The 14,238-nt window shown below is 43.3% G+C and overlaps 1 protein-coding gene across 2 annotated transcripts; it reads right to left on the bottom strand.

Moving 5' to 3' along the window:
- Nucleotides 1-7,710: 7,710 nt before the first annotated feature.
- Nucleotides 7,711-11,525, bottom strand: LOC145947823 (uncharacterized). Of its 2 annotated transcripts, none has more exons than XM_083057598.1 (2): nucleotides 9,537-11,525; nucleotides 7,711-7,751 (listed from the first exon to the last, which is right to left on the bottom strand). In XM_083057598.1, exon 1 carries the CDS (start codon nucleotides 11,450-11,452, stop codon nucleotides 9,539-9,541), a length of 1,914 nt encoding a protein of 637 aa, XP_082913724.1. In that variant the 5' UTR covers nucleotides 11,453-11,525; the 3' UTR covers nucleotides 7,711-7,751; nucleotides 9,537-9,538. The 2 variants fall into 2 exon arrangements, with proteins under 2 accessions (XP_082913724.1, XP_082913723.1); XM_083057597.1 differs by lacking the exon at nucleotides 7,711-7,751 and adding an exon at nucleotides 9,094-9,161.
- Between the last annotated feature and the right edge of the window lie 2,713 nt (nucleotides 11,526-14,238).

Genomic DNA, 14,238 nt, shown 5'->3' with positions numbered 1-14,238 from the left:
CTCGATCCCACCGACCCCCCACTCCCTCGCTCCATTGGTTCGAAAGTTATAGCGAGGCAAAGTTTGGATTTCTTCAACCAACGCGGCATCGGATGGGGGCAGGGTGGGAGAACCATCTACACCAATCCCCCCTTCCACACCCCCCTTGGAAGATTGGATATCGACGAAAACTATAAATAGACACCGTCGAATAGTGGTGGTGGGGGGTGGAGGGTCAATGGGGTCGAAGCCTCTCTCGATCCCACCGACACCTCACCCCCTCGCTCCTTTCGTTATCAAGTTACGGCGAGTCAAAGTTTCGATTCTTACACAACGACCCGTGACATTCTACATCCACGGTAAACGTGGGCGGGAGCGAGGGGAGACGGGTGGAGGGTAAATGGGGTCTCTGCCTCTCTCGATCCCGTCGACCCCCCACCCCCGCGCTCAATTGGTTCGAAAGTTACAGCGAAGCAAAGTTTCGATTTTTCAAACTATCGCGGCATCGGATGGGGGCAGGGTGAAGGAACCACCTCCACCCATCCCCTCTTCCACATTTCCCTTGGAAGATTGGATATCGACGAAAAATATTAATAAACACCATCGAATGGCGAAGGTGGGGGGTGGAGGGTCAATGGGGTCTCTGCCTCTCACAATCTCACCGACCCCCCACCCCCTTGCTCCTTTCGTTATCAAGTTACGGCGAGTCAGTTTCGATTTTTGCCAACACCCGGGGAACGTTGGGAAAAGTTAGAATTTTAATATCAAACATTTTTAGAAAAATAGTTTTCTTTGAAAAATCAAAGTTTTGTTCGAAAATTTCAAAGTTCTCTCGAATGATTCACAATATATTGCAAGATTTATAGAAAAATTCAAGTTTTCTTTGAAAAATCCCAGTTTTCTTTGAAAATTTCAAACTTTTCTCGAATGATTCACAAGATATTCCCCGATTTCTTTAAAAATACAATCTAGTTTTTACAAATTGAAACTTCTATTTCCAAAATACAAGCTTTTACAATTTTTCTTGCAAAATTCAGTCCATATTCAGAGATTTCTTCAAGATTTTAAAGAAAAATTCAACATTTTTAATAAAAATTGCTACAATTTTAAGAAAAAATTAAAATTTTGAAGAAAAATTGAAGATTTTCAACAAAAATTTAAAATTTTAAATAAAAATTGCAAAATTTACTTAAAAATTTGAAATTTTCAATAAAAATACCAAAATTGTTCAGAAAAATAGCAAAATTTTATAAAAAATTTAAAATGTATAAGAAAAATTATAAAATTGCAATAAAAACAAAAAAATTTGTTGAAAAATTTAAAAATGTTACGAAAAATTTAAAATTTTTTGAACATTTTCCATTTTTTTTTTCTTACCAAGCTCAACCTTGCGAGCGGCGACGGAGATGACCTCCTCGCCCAGTCCTCCTCGACGCATACCAACTCCTGGTGTGGAGTTGCAGCCTCGCGTGAGACTGCAGAGGACCAGCCATGCTGAGCATCGGGAGCGAAGCAGATCTCGTGGTCCATCGTCGTCCGGATCTTCGACGAAATAGAATAACTAATGTTACATGACTTTTGAGAGTCATAGACTGAACGCGTAATATGCGTGTATTAATGTTAATCGTAATTTTATAGGATTAAAGTCTTTTTATTACTTGATGACTTATGTCGGTAATTTTTGCCACATTAATCTCAGATGTACGATTATTTTATGTTGACTACAGTTCGTTAGTTATCTCTCTGGTCTGCGATATGAAGCTGATATGTTTTTTGATTATTTTATATATATTGTAAGGCGACTAGAGAGTATTTAAATGTGAAGTATGAATGGTTGAACGACGCGAGAAGAAGGGCATGCATATGTTTGGAGCGTTACTGTTTTGTGCAGAGATGTGTATGCGGTTCTGCGAAATACTTTTATTTATTTGATACAGATTTTCTGGTGACGATGTATGACTAATATTACCCATCGGATTGTTCATAAGTGTCATGCGGTTATTTATATGCGATAGAGTATGAAAGGTCAAGAATGACATGCAATTATTTATCGTCGGTATTAAGTGATGGTGTGACCGGTATGTTGTTTAGGTAGTTTTCCTACCTTTAACACGGTCGCCAGTCCGTTTCTCTACACCACGGACAAGATCTCTGGATCCCCGGAATGAGAACCCCTTCACCAGATGAGTACCGCTGCTGCGTAGTCTACCTGGTCCACAGACAGGACCTCTGGATCCCCAGGATGAGAACCCCTTCTCCAGATGATCACCATTGCTACTTAGTTTACCTTGTCTACAGACAAGACCTTTGGATCCCCAGGATGAGAACCCCTTCTACAGATGAGCACCTTTACTGCTTCACTGCTCGCGGCTACTGCGTAGCTTCCTTTGTCAGAGACAAAGGCACAAGATGACGTCATCCAACTGTCACCTTTGTTCGTTGTATGCAATGACGCAACACTCGCGTCACACACTTTGTTAATAATTAATCGTATTAATTATTGTTTCAGGAACCACCAGGATGTGACAGCTTCCAGTCTAAGCGTCAGGACCTGTCCAGGATTCACCGAAGACGTCACCACGCACAGGATTTCGTTGATGGATAAATGAACGGGCACTCGTTTTTTATATTATAAATATAAAATATTTATTTAAAATTAATATAAAATAATTCTCTCCCTTCACATCCAAAACAAAATAAAATTACACGCACAAATAAAATAAAATATTCTATTGTTGAATTGCACGACTTGACTCATGCGTCTTTCCGCGTCGGTGGTCGCGAGAGCAAGAGCCTGGTATCCTCTCCCGGCTCTCCCTATATAGCCGAGCCCCCACTCTGCATGATCGAGAGCTCCTTGCGCCTGCGCGTCCTCAGAAGAAGTCTGCAGCGGCTGACCTCTTTCCCAGGTCCCGGATCTGGTCTGTCGGGACCCCTTCTGCTCCGTAGACGGGCTCGTTGTTTGTCTGAGGAGTTTGACTGGCTCCCCGCTGGCTGCATCCGCGGTCATCCTTCTCAACCTAACTTCCGGCTGCAGGGTCAAGATCGGCATGCATTAATTAACTCTGGATAATTTATGACAGGGTCTAGGTTGTAATGGTAAGGGTCAAGACCGGCATGCGTTAATTAACTCTGAATAATTTGTGACAGGGTTAAGGTCGTAACGGTAAAGGTCAAGTTCGGCATGCGATAATTTACTTTGTATTAATCTTGACGGGGTATAGATTGTAATTGAAGCGGTCAAGTTTGTCGCGGGTAATATTGGTCGTGAATTAAATCTGTCTCCCCGGATTCGTAGCGTTTGCGCAGTGGCGATGCTCCGTAACAACTGTGGGCGGAGCATGAGGTTATATAAACGTCAACCACGCACGGTTCGTGGTCAATTGGAGTCGGTCAATAGTAGATCAAAGATACGGTGTGTCGGTCAGTCGGCGTAAAGTCATGATCGTTCGGCAATACTTGTAAGTAGAATTGTAGATTCGCGAGTCATCGTAATACATCCATTGTCCCAGGATTCTTTCTCGTTAATGAAGAAAAAGCTAGTTAGCTGAACGTGTCAGCCTGGTAGTCTCGGGGTTATCGTGCCGCCGGTTTTCTGATAACAGGATATTCCGGGTATATCCGCGGTCCAGCGTTTCGCGTAATCGTGAATCGAGCGCTAACTGCTTCGCGCTGTGGAGCCGTGTATATATTGAGTCTCCACGATTTACCGCGGCGCTTAGCGAACATTGTAAGCGTGACGTCATCGCGACGCACGTAAAGTGAAAGCGTGATCATGTGAACTTGACGTGTGTGCGAGAAATTTGTTGACTGTAATGAGACGTCGTACAGCAGCGACCTTGGGGTAAATGATGCCTTGTGTTTTTCCATAAGAGAATACGGTGGATTCCAGTGTGGAATGTGCCTCGAATAATAATAATTATTTAGATAACTGAAATAGAAGTGCGTGTTTGAACTTTATCTTCCTTCAGATCCTTTCTGTGTCCAGTCATTTTCCGCCGTCAATATATTAATGTAATAAAGCGGCATACCGGGAGAGTGAACGACGCTGAATCGAGCGGGAGAGTATCGTGGCCAAGATACTTACACTCGGAGGAAAATTAGTCGACGTGGCGCATGGGCGTTTCGGATACCCTTGGAGTTTGGGAGGATAAAACTTCTGGCGACCGTGATAAACAACCTGAAGCGAATATATCTAAGGTGAGTCAGTGTACTCGGAACCTCTTATTATTAGCCGTAAAGGCGGAAATATTGAAATCTGTCGACTCGTGTCATAGCGACCGGTCACAACCTGACCAAGCTCGTCCTGACCCATGGAGATCCTGACCCGAGAGTGACCCTGACGGGTTAAAACCAATTTTAAATATACATTTCATGGATAATTTAATAAAGAATTTAGAAAAAATTAAAATGTTTCTTAAAAATTAAATAAAAATTAGAAAATAATTTTAAAAAGTAAGAAAATTTAAAATTTTTGAGAACAACTGGACATTTTCTAGAAAAGGTTAAAAATAAATACAAAAAAATTTATTTAAATTTATTGACAATTTTCAAACTTTTTTCTTTTTTCCTGACAAAGCTCATCCTGACCACAGGATATCCTGACCCTAGTCATCCTGACCACACTTTATTATGACCCCCGTTATCCTCAGGGTTACAGTAATATCCACAAAATTATTGGAGATCGGAGTACGTGGAGATTTGCGGAATTAAAAAAGGAACATTTCTGCTTTATAAACATGTCGGGTTGTGACCGGTCGCTATGACACGAGTACACAGTTTATCACTATCACTGCCTTTATGGTCAATAATATGAGGTTCCGAGCACATTGACTCACCTTCGAGATATATGAGATTGAGGTTGTTCCTCACGGTCGCCAGAAGTTTTATCCTCCCAAACTCCAAGGGTATCCGAAACGCCCGTGCGCCACGCCGACTAATTTTCCTCCGGGTATAAGTATCGTGGCCACGATACTCTCCCGCTCGATTAAACGTCGTTCACTCTCCTGGTATGCCGCTTTATTACATTAATTACCTGTTGACGGCGGAAAATGACTGGACACAGAAAGGATCTGAAGGAAGAAAGAGTTCAAACACGCACTTCTATTTCAGATATCTTATTTACTTTTTTATTCCTTATTGTGGAATCCACCGGATTTACTATGGAAAAACACAGGGCATCATTGACCCAAGGTCGCTGCTGTACGACGTCTCGTTACAGTCAACACATTCCTTCGCACACACGGCGAGTTCACGTGATCACGCTATCACTTACGTGCGTCGCAATGACGTCACGCTTAGAATATTCGAGAAGCGCCGCGGTAAAGCGTGGAGACTCAATATACGCACGACTCCACAGCGCGAGGCAGTTAGCGCTCGATATTCGCGATTACGCGAAACACTGGATCGCAAATATACCCGATCTAGTTAGTATAGACCGGCGGCACGATAACCCCGAGACTACCAGGCTGACACGATCAGCTAACTTGCTCTATTTAACGAGACTCACTGTCCCGGGACAATGGCTGTCGTATTGACTTCGCGTCGTATAAAGACCTACTCTCAATTTACGAGAACAACTGATCGTTGACTCACGACGAGACCGACTGACCATCGGCCGACCACTGACCTCGATCAGTATGTGTCTTTCGTTCATATAGCCCTAGGCTCCGCCCATCTCTTGCTACGGAGCATCGCCATCGCGCAGATGCTCCGAATCCGTGGATACATTATTAACTCGTGGCTAATATTACCCGCGACAAACTTGACCGCTTCCGCTACAAACTTCACCCCGTCAAGGTTTACCCCAAGTAAAATAATGCATGCCTGACTCGACCCTTACCATTACGACCTTAACCCTGTTACAAATTATCCAGAGTTAAATTACGCATGTCGATCTTGACCCTTACTAATTCAACCTAGACCCTGCTATAAATTACCCTAAGATAATTTTATGCATGCCGATCTTGACCCATTACTTATCGATGATAATTAGTTACATGACATTCTTGACCTTTCCTAATCGCACGTTACTTGTGAACTATCCGATGGGTAATATTAGTCGTACATCGTCATCACATAATATGTATGGAATACAATAAGATAATTTCGCAGAATAGCATACACATCTCTGCAGAAAAACAGTACCGCTCCAGATATCTGCATGCCCCTCTACACGCGTCACCCACGCTTTCGTGTGGTTACATACTCTCTAGTTGCCTTTAATAAATACATAATAAATATTGCAGCTCAGACAACCACTTAGGAATAGGCTTCCCCCCAAATATACATGACTCTATTAATTAAAATATATCGTGACAAAATTAACCCCCTTATATAACATAAGTTTTACTAATGACATAAATAACCTCTTCATATAAAAGACAAGTATAATAACATCATTAACCCCCTCATAAGGTAAGTAGTTTAATGATATAATTAACCCCTTTAGGTATAGGATCAACAAGGTTACGACACACAAGGTAAGTACCATGGATCTTTATTTCATGGGAAACATAAAGCTGCTGTAAATATCTTTCTTCGTATAAAAATATAAAATCCTTAACAATACCGCAGACTAGAGAGATTACTTATCACATAATATTAATGCGGCATAATTTACACGCATATGTCAATAATAATCTTGGCATATATCACAACAAAAAATACATATATTAATATCACGCCAAGAAATATTCATAATCAAAATATAAAATCACGCTGTAAACGCGTTCTGTCAAAGACTCTCTTATATTTAAACAGTCTTTTATTTAGTCGAAGATCCTGAAGACGATGGCCCTCGAGACCTACTCCTCTCACGCTGCTCAGCTTGGCTGGTCCTCTGCAATCTCACCCGTGGCTGCATCTCCACACCAGGAGTTGGCATGCGACGACTGGGCGACGAGGTCACCTCTGTTGCCGGTCGCAAGGTTAGGTTAGGTTGTGACCGGACGATGGGTCATGAGAGTTCGGGAGTTATATGATTTAGGTAGTTTTCCTACCTTTAACACGGTCGCCAGTCCGTTTCTCTAGACTACGGACAAGATCTCTGGATCCCCGGAATGAGAACCCCTTCGCCAGATGAGTACCGCTGCTGCGTCGTCTATCTGGTCCACAGACAGGACCACTGGATCCCCAGGATGAGAACCCCTGTTCCAGATGGTCACCACTGCTTCTTGGTTTACCTTGTCTCCCGACAAGATTTATGGATCCCCAGGATGAGAACCCCTTCTGCAGATGAGCACCTTTACTGCTTCGATGCTCGCTGTACTGCGTAGTTTCCTTTGTGAGAGACAAAGGCACAAAATGACTTCATCCAAACGTCACCTTTGTTCGTCATATGAAATGACGCAACACTCGCGTCACACGCGTTATGAATAATTAATCGTGTTAATTATTCTTTCGGGAATCACCAGGATGTGGCTGCTTCCCGTCTATGCTTCCGGATCCGTCCAGGATTCACTGAAAACGTCTCCGCGCACAGGATTTCGTTTATGGATAAAAGAACGATTACTCTCATTTATATTATAAATATAAATATTTATTTAATAAAAATATAAAATAAAATAACTCGCCCTCTTCCTCACAAAATAAAATAATCTACTCTCGGCGTACAAAACAAAATAATATTTGCGCGTAAATTGCACACGTGTCTCCCCGACGTGAACGCGTCGGTGGTTACTGGAGAGAGAGCCAGGATTCCTCTCTCGGCTCTCCTTATATAGAGGACGACCCCCACTCCCAAGATGGCGGCCTCCTTGCGCCAGCGCCTCCTATAATAACGCATAGGCGCCTTAAGTCTAATTACTTAATATATTGTTCGCGCTTATCATGGCTTACAGCTAATAGATTAATAAACGCCTATTGCATCGCACTTACTACTAATTAGTAATATAATACAGATTAAATAAATATAATATATAAGTCCTAATCAATGGTAATTACCATTGATGATAACTCTAAGTCGGTAAACTTATCGACCGTGCTCGGTCGGTAAGTCGGTAAGTCTTTAAGTGCCGACCTTGCGGTCGGTCACTTACCGGCCGTCGGTAACTGGTCAGGCTCGACTTGCTCAGTGTTTTGGCCTCGGGTCGGTTAATTACCGACCGTCGGCTATCGGTAACCTCTTATCTCCAGTCAACTATTTACCTCAGAAAAAAAAAAAAAAAAAAAAAAAAAAAAAAAAAAAAAATCAGCTGCGGCTGACCTCTTCTCTTGGTCCCGAATCTGGCCTTTCGGGACTTCTTCGGCCGTCTCCTCCACCAGGTATGTGCTTGGCGGCTGCTTGGCTGGATCTGTGTTGACTTCGGCTGTCGTCAACCTCTCCACCCGGACCTGCGGCTGCAAGGTTAGGTTGTGACCGGACGATGGGTCTTGAGAGTTCGGGAGTTATGTGATTTAGGCAGTTTTCCTACCTTTAACACGGTCGCCAGTCCGTTTCTCTAAACTACGGACAAGATCTCTGGATCCCCGGAATGAGAACCCCTTCGCCAGATGAGTACCGCTGCTGCGTCGTCTATCTGGTCCACAGACAGGACCACTGGATCCCCAGGATGAGAACCCCTGTTCCAGATGGTCACCACTGTTACTTGGTTTACCTTGTCTCCCGACAAGATTTATGGATCCCCAGGATGAGAACCCCTTCTGCAGATGAGCACCTTTATTGCTTCGATGCTCGCTGTACTGCGTAGTTTCCTTTGTGAGAGACAAAGGCACAAGATGACGTCATCCAAACGTCACCTTTGTTCGTCATATGAAATGACGCAACACTCGCGTCACGCGCGTTATTAATAATTAATCGGATTAATTATTATTTCAGGAATCACCAGGATGTGGCGGCTTCCCGTCTATGCCTCAGGATCTGTCCAGGATTCACCGAAGACGTCTCCGCGCACAGGATTTCGTTAATGGATCAAATGAACGGACACTCGTTTTATATTATAAATATAAAATATTTATTATAAAAATATAAAACTAGATATATATATATTTCTCCCGTCACTTCCAAAAACAAAAATAAAACTTGCGTACAAATAAAATAAAAGTATTTCTGGTTTAATATTGCACGACTGACTCATGCGTGCACGTCGGTGGTCGCGAGAGCAATGAGCGCTGGTCCCTCTCTCGGCTCTCCTTTTATAGGCGCGCCTCGCAAGATGGCGAACTCCTTACGCCAGCGCCTCCTATAAATACGCATAGGCGGTCTTAACCTTTAATATATGGTTCGCGCTTATCATAGCTCACAGCCAACAGTTTAATAAGCGCTTACATATCGCACTTAATATTAATTAATAAAATACTAAAGGTTAAATATAATACTAAGTATAATGCTAGTCTTAGTCAATGGTAAGTACCATTGATGGTAAGTATACGTCGGTAAACTTATCGACTGTGCTCGGTCGGTAAGTCGGTAAGTGTTTTTAGTGACGACCTCATGGTCGGTCACTTACCGACCGTCGGTAACTGGTCAGGCTCGACTTGCGCAATGTTTTTCCTCGGGTCGGTTAATTACCGACCGTCGGCTGTCGGTAACCTCTTATCTCCAGTCAACTATTTACCTCTAAAAGAAGTCGGCAGCGGCTGACCTCTTCTCCGGGTCCCGAATCTGGCCTTTCGAGACCTCTTCGGCCGTCTCCACTTCCTTGGTTGGGCTTGGCGGCTGCTTGGCTGGCTCCTCGCTGGTTGTAGCTGTGGCCATCCTTCTCAGCCTAACTTCCGGCTGCATAGCCCCCCCTAAAGGGGTTTGTCGTGGCCTTTTGTCACGACAAAGCTCTTTACTTGTTTTGCGTGATTCAGTCGGTAAGTTGGCTTTTATGTGGCTGCGGTCGCTGTCCTTCTGCCATCTATCCTTGGTGTGTTCTAAAGTCTTCTCCACATCGGTAATACGATTAATTTTTTCCCCTAGGCTAGTAACTTTTGAGGAAATCGTATTTCTCGCTGTTTCTCGCGATTTCTCATTTAATTCTGCCTTATTACTAAAGTTTGAACTAATTTCTATATTCTTGAACGCTAAATTTATATTCTTAACGCTACTATCCGCTATTTTCTTTATTGTTAGCGAATTGTTGGAATATTTCTCTTCGGAAACGTATATTCCTGTCCTATTATTATTAATTTGTGAATTTTCACTAGATTCTAGTGATTTTTCCCTAGTAACATCATTAAATTTTGGTAAATTATTGAAATTTTTACCTTTTTCTGTATTCTGAAGTAATTTATTCAACTTTTGGGTACTTAGCATCGCCATTGCACCGCTCTCTATCTCGTTATCGATAGGTGTTGAAAATGTTGATTTTGACGATGAATTTGCTAATACATCGACTGTTTCGACATCATTAGTCGACTTTTGTTTTATAAATGTCTTATCACTAGAATCTAGTGACTTTTCGACATGGTATCTTAAATCTAGATGACTTAACGTTAAATTTCGATTAGTTTCGAACAGTTTCGGTTTCTTAAGACTAAGTTTAGAGTCTCTATGACTGTCTTTTAAGTCTTTTGCGAAAACTTTCTTCTGATTCGGGTTTTCCCTAATTTGGGATTTTTCCGCAACGCATGCACTTTTTGCACTGTCGGGAATACGGATTTCCGATTGAATCGGACTTTCTCTGCTTTCGCGCACACGAAAACTATTTTCGCGCACACTTTGCCTTATTTTGGGTTGTCCTTCGTGATGGGGTTGACATTGGCTTCCCTCGGGTTCGTGATCATCCTTCTGGTCAGCTTGGCTGCTTCCGGGTTCCTGATCATCCTTCCGGTCACCGTGGCTGTCTGCTACCCTGGACTCCAAAGACAAGTGTTTGTTCCATCTCGTTAGAGCATATTGTGAGTTAATTGATGCACCTCTGCTCTCGTTGAGATTTTTGGCAAGTTCTCTTCGCGTAATCCTCCCGATCATAAGACATGGTTCGTCTCCTTCGAGGATCATCGCTTCAATCTTTAGTTGTTTTCCGTATGCTTCCATTTTAATTGGAACGGTACGGATTTTTATCTTCTTCTCTCTTTTAAGATAGGCTGGGATGTTTTTTGGAGTTTTAATCCTCTCCAAAATGTGTCCATCACTTTCAATCCGTTGGACTGCTTTTTTAGTGATAACGTTGAATTCCCCACGTGTATCCATCAAGATCTTCATTATGTGACCTTCTACTAGACCCATCGTGAATGGAATTTGTTTGTTTCCGTATATCAGGTTGGTTATCCTCGATATATGGCGCATCCCTTTTTCGCTAATCTTTTCTCTCTTCTTTCTTTTCAGAGATTTTTGGCTTACTTCCTGGCTGACCGTTGACGTTGTTGCTTCATCGTCTGTGATCTCCACATCTATCGGCGTTGAGTTTCCGTCCGGCTCGCTCCAGGTAAGTTCCTCCTCCCTTGTTGCTTCATCTTGACCTCTCAGATCGTTGATAAAACTATCGATTTCTTTATGCTGAATTTTACCAACTGGTTTATCAGTTGTCAGCATGTTTATTTGCATCTCGGGCTTTAGTTTTGCCTCGCGGTGCGGTTTTAGTTGTCTGGAGTTGAACGTTCCTAGATTGTTCCCCTCCTCGTCCTCCAACACGTAAGCGTTTGGACGTACCTCCTGTCGTACGGAGTATGGACCTTCGAAAACCAGATGAATTTTCTTCGTCAACCGTCGACTGGCATCGCTCCTTCTATGTAGTTTCAACCAAACCTTGTCGCCCGGATTGAATGGTTTAGCTTCTCCGTGCTTGTCGGTTTGTGTTTTCCTCTGGTCAGCCCTCTTTTTGAGTGTATCGGCCGCCTTTTTGATCTTTTCTTCAAGATCATCTTCCTCCTCGTCTTGATCGATGTCCTCCTCTTCGTCATCGATATTGCGCTGTGATTCGAATCTAGGATCGATATGCAGTGCGTCTTCGTAGTTAGGATGTAGATCCACCGGTCGGTAGCCCGTACTTCGGTGTGTCGTTGCGTTGATTGTTATCTCCGCGCGTTTGACGATCTTGTCCCATCCTGTTTGTTTTTCGTGCGAGTATAGCCTAATAATTCGGCCTAACTCTCGCATAACCCTCTCAACCGGGTTCGATTGAGGGTTATATGGCGACGTTTTTCGGATGGAAAACCCTATTTCCGTCCCGAACTCTCGCCATCTATTCGTTATAAACTGACCCGCGTTGTCGGTAAGTATTTCATCCGGTATACCGACTGTTGGAAAATACTCTAATTGCAGGCAATCCATTATGGAGTCTAATTTTTGATTTTTTAACGGAAAGAGTCGCGTTAGTTTAGAAAATTGATCCATTAAGACCAGTATGTATTTGTTTCCGCGTGGAGTTTGCGGCAATGGTCCAAATAAATCAAGAGATATTACTTGGCCAGGTTTCTCTGGTAATGTATAGTACTCGGTACCCCTCGTCGGTCGGGTATAGTACTTCGTGGCTTGACACGCTTCACAGGACGCTACTACGTCTCGTACCACGCGCTCTAAATTCAATATCGACATGTATCGTTCTACGAAGTCGGTAACTTTGTCGGTACCAAAATGCAGTAGGTAATTGTGTACCCTATCTACAATCTTCCATTTAATGGACTCTGGTACAATTACACGATCTCCGCCTGTTTTATTTAGTCGAATCAAACCTTCGCGTTCTTGAAAATTGTATGGACGTTCGCGAGTTTGCTCTAACAGTTCCTCGTCCGCCCGTTGCGCTTCCGCAATGATCTCGCACCAATTTGACGTTTCGGTATCGTCGTTCGGTTTGCTTATCGCTGCGATACGCTTAGTTTTCTCCTCCTTCTTTACGTAACCGTTTTTAACATTATTCCGCGACAGTGTGTCCGCGATTTTGTTTTCTTTTCCCGGTACGTGAATAATTTCGAGCTGGAATTCGTTGAGAAACGACATCCATCTCGCGATTCGCGAACTGTCGTCCGCGCATGCTCCTACAAACTTTAACGCCCGATGATCGGAGTGAACTCTAACGTGTCGGCCTAGCAACGTAGTGTGCCATTTTCTAAGCGCCCACACCAATGCGAGACATTCTATCTCTGTTACCGTATAGTTCAATTCAGCCCCCTTCAGGCTACGGCTCGCATAGGCTACCGTGAATTTTTCCTCCGATTTATCGTCGTTGTATTGGTACAGCATCGCGCCTAGTCCGTACTTGGACGCGTCGACGTAAATACCAAATTTCATTCCCGGACGAATCACGAATAAACTATCCGCTTCCTCGAACGCTCGTTTAATCGCCTCAAACGCTTGTTGCGTTTCCTCGGTCCATAGGAATTTTATCGATTTCTTTAGTAAGTTTTCGAGAGGTTTTGTCAATTTAGACAAATTTCGCACAAAACGACGATCCCAATTTACGAGTCCCAGGAAAGCTTGAATGGCTTTCTTATTTTTGGGTTTCTCGAAGTTTCTAATCGCGTTTTTCGTACTTTCGTTCATTTCTGCCTTCACGTTGTCGAACGTGTGTCCCAGAAAAGTTATCTCGGTTCGGAGAAATTCGCATTTGTCGCGGTTCAATCTAAACCCTACTCTGCGCAATTTCTCGAGCACATAGTTCACATGGAACAAGTGTTCTTCTATAGTGTTCGACGCGATCAGTATGTCGTCTAGATATACGATGGTAAACGCATCGCATTCGTCCCCTATCGCCGCTCGCATAGCTCGCGTAAACGAAGCTCCCGCTGTTTTCAGCCCGAAAGGTAAACGTTTAAAGACGTACGATCTATTGTCGAACATAAATCCGGTGTATCGCTTGCTTTCCGCGGTTAACGGTATCTGCCAGAACGCTTTGGCCACGTCCAACGTCGTAAAGTAACTCTTATTGCCTATTCGGCGAAATACTTCGTCGATCGTCGGAGGTTGCTCGTGGTCGTTGGTCATTCGTTTGTTCAACTCGCGCGCATCTACGCAAAGTCGAATGTCACCAGACTTTTTCACTACTATCACGACTGGGTTTATATACTGAGTCGTGGCTTTCTCGATTATATCCTGATCTTCGAGTTCCGCTAAGTGTTCGCGCACCCGATCTCTGTGTACCTCCGGCACAGGATATAGTTTCGTTTTAAACGGCTTTTCCGAAATCATTTTTATCTCGTGTCGGTAATGCGTTACGCACCCTATCACGTCTTCGAACAACTCGCCGTTGTTGTTAATAATAATATTTAATTGTCTTTCCGCGGTGTCTATGTCTATCGCGTTTAATTCGACAATCGGTTCCTCTCCTTCCGGAAAGTCTAACGTAAACCGGCTTACATCGCATCGTAAAGTCGCGGTTTGTTCGGACAAGAAAT

Source organism: Prenolepis imparis, unplaced genomic scaffold (genome assembly GCF_030444845.1).
Source record: "Prenolepis imparis isolate NDT839.2.m4 unplaced genomic scaffold, iyPreImpa1.0 SCAF_157, whole genome shotgun sequence".
NCBI lineage: Eukaryota > Metazoa > Arthropoda > Insecta > Hymenoptera > Formicidae > Prenolepis > Prenolepis imparis.
The sequence above is the reverse complement of the archived record's forward strand: the minus strand, read 5'-3'. Positions and strand labels throughout refer to the sequence as shown.

Excerpts from the sequence above, each read along its gene's own strand:
- LOC145947823 (XM_083057598.1), bottom strand. The coding sequence starts at position 11,452 with ATGCAAATAAACATGCTGACAACTGATAAACCAGTTGGTAAAATTCAG.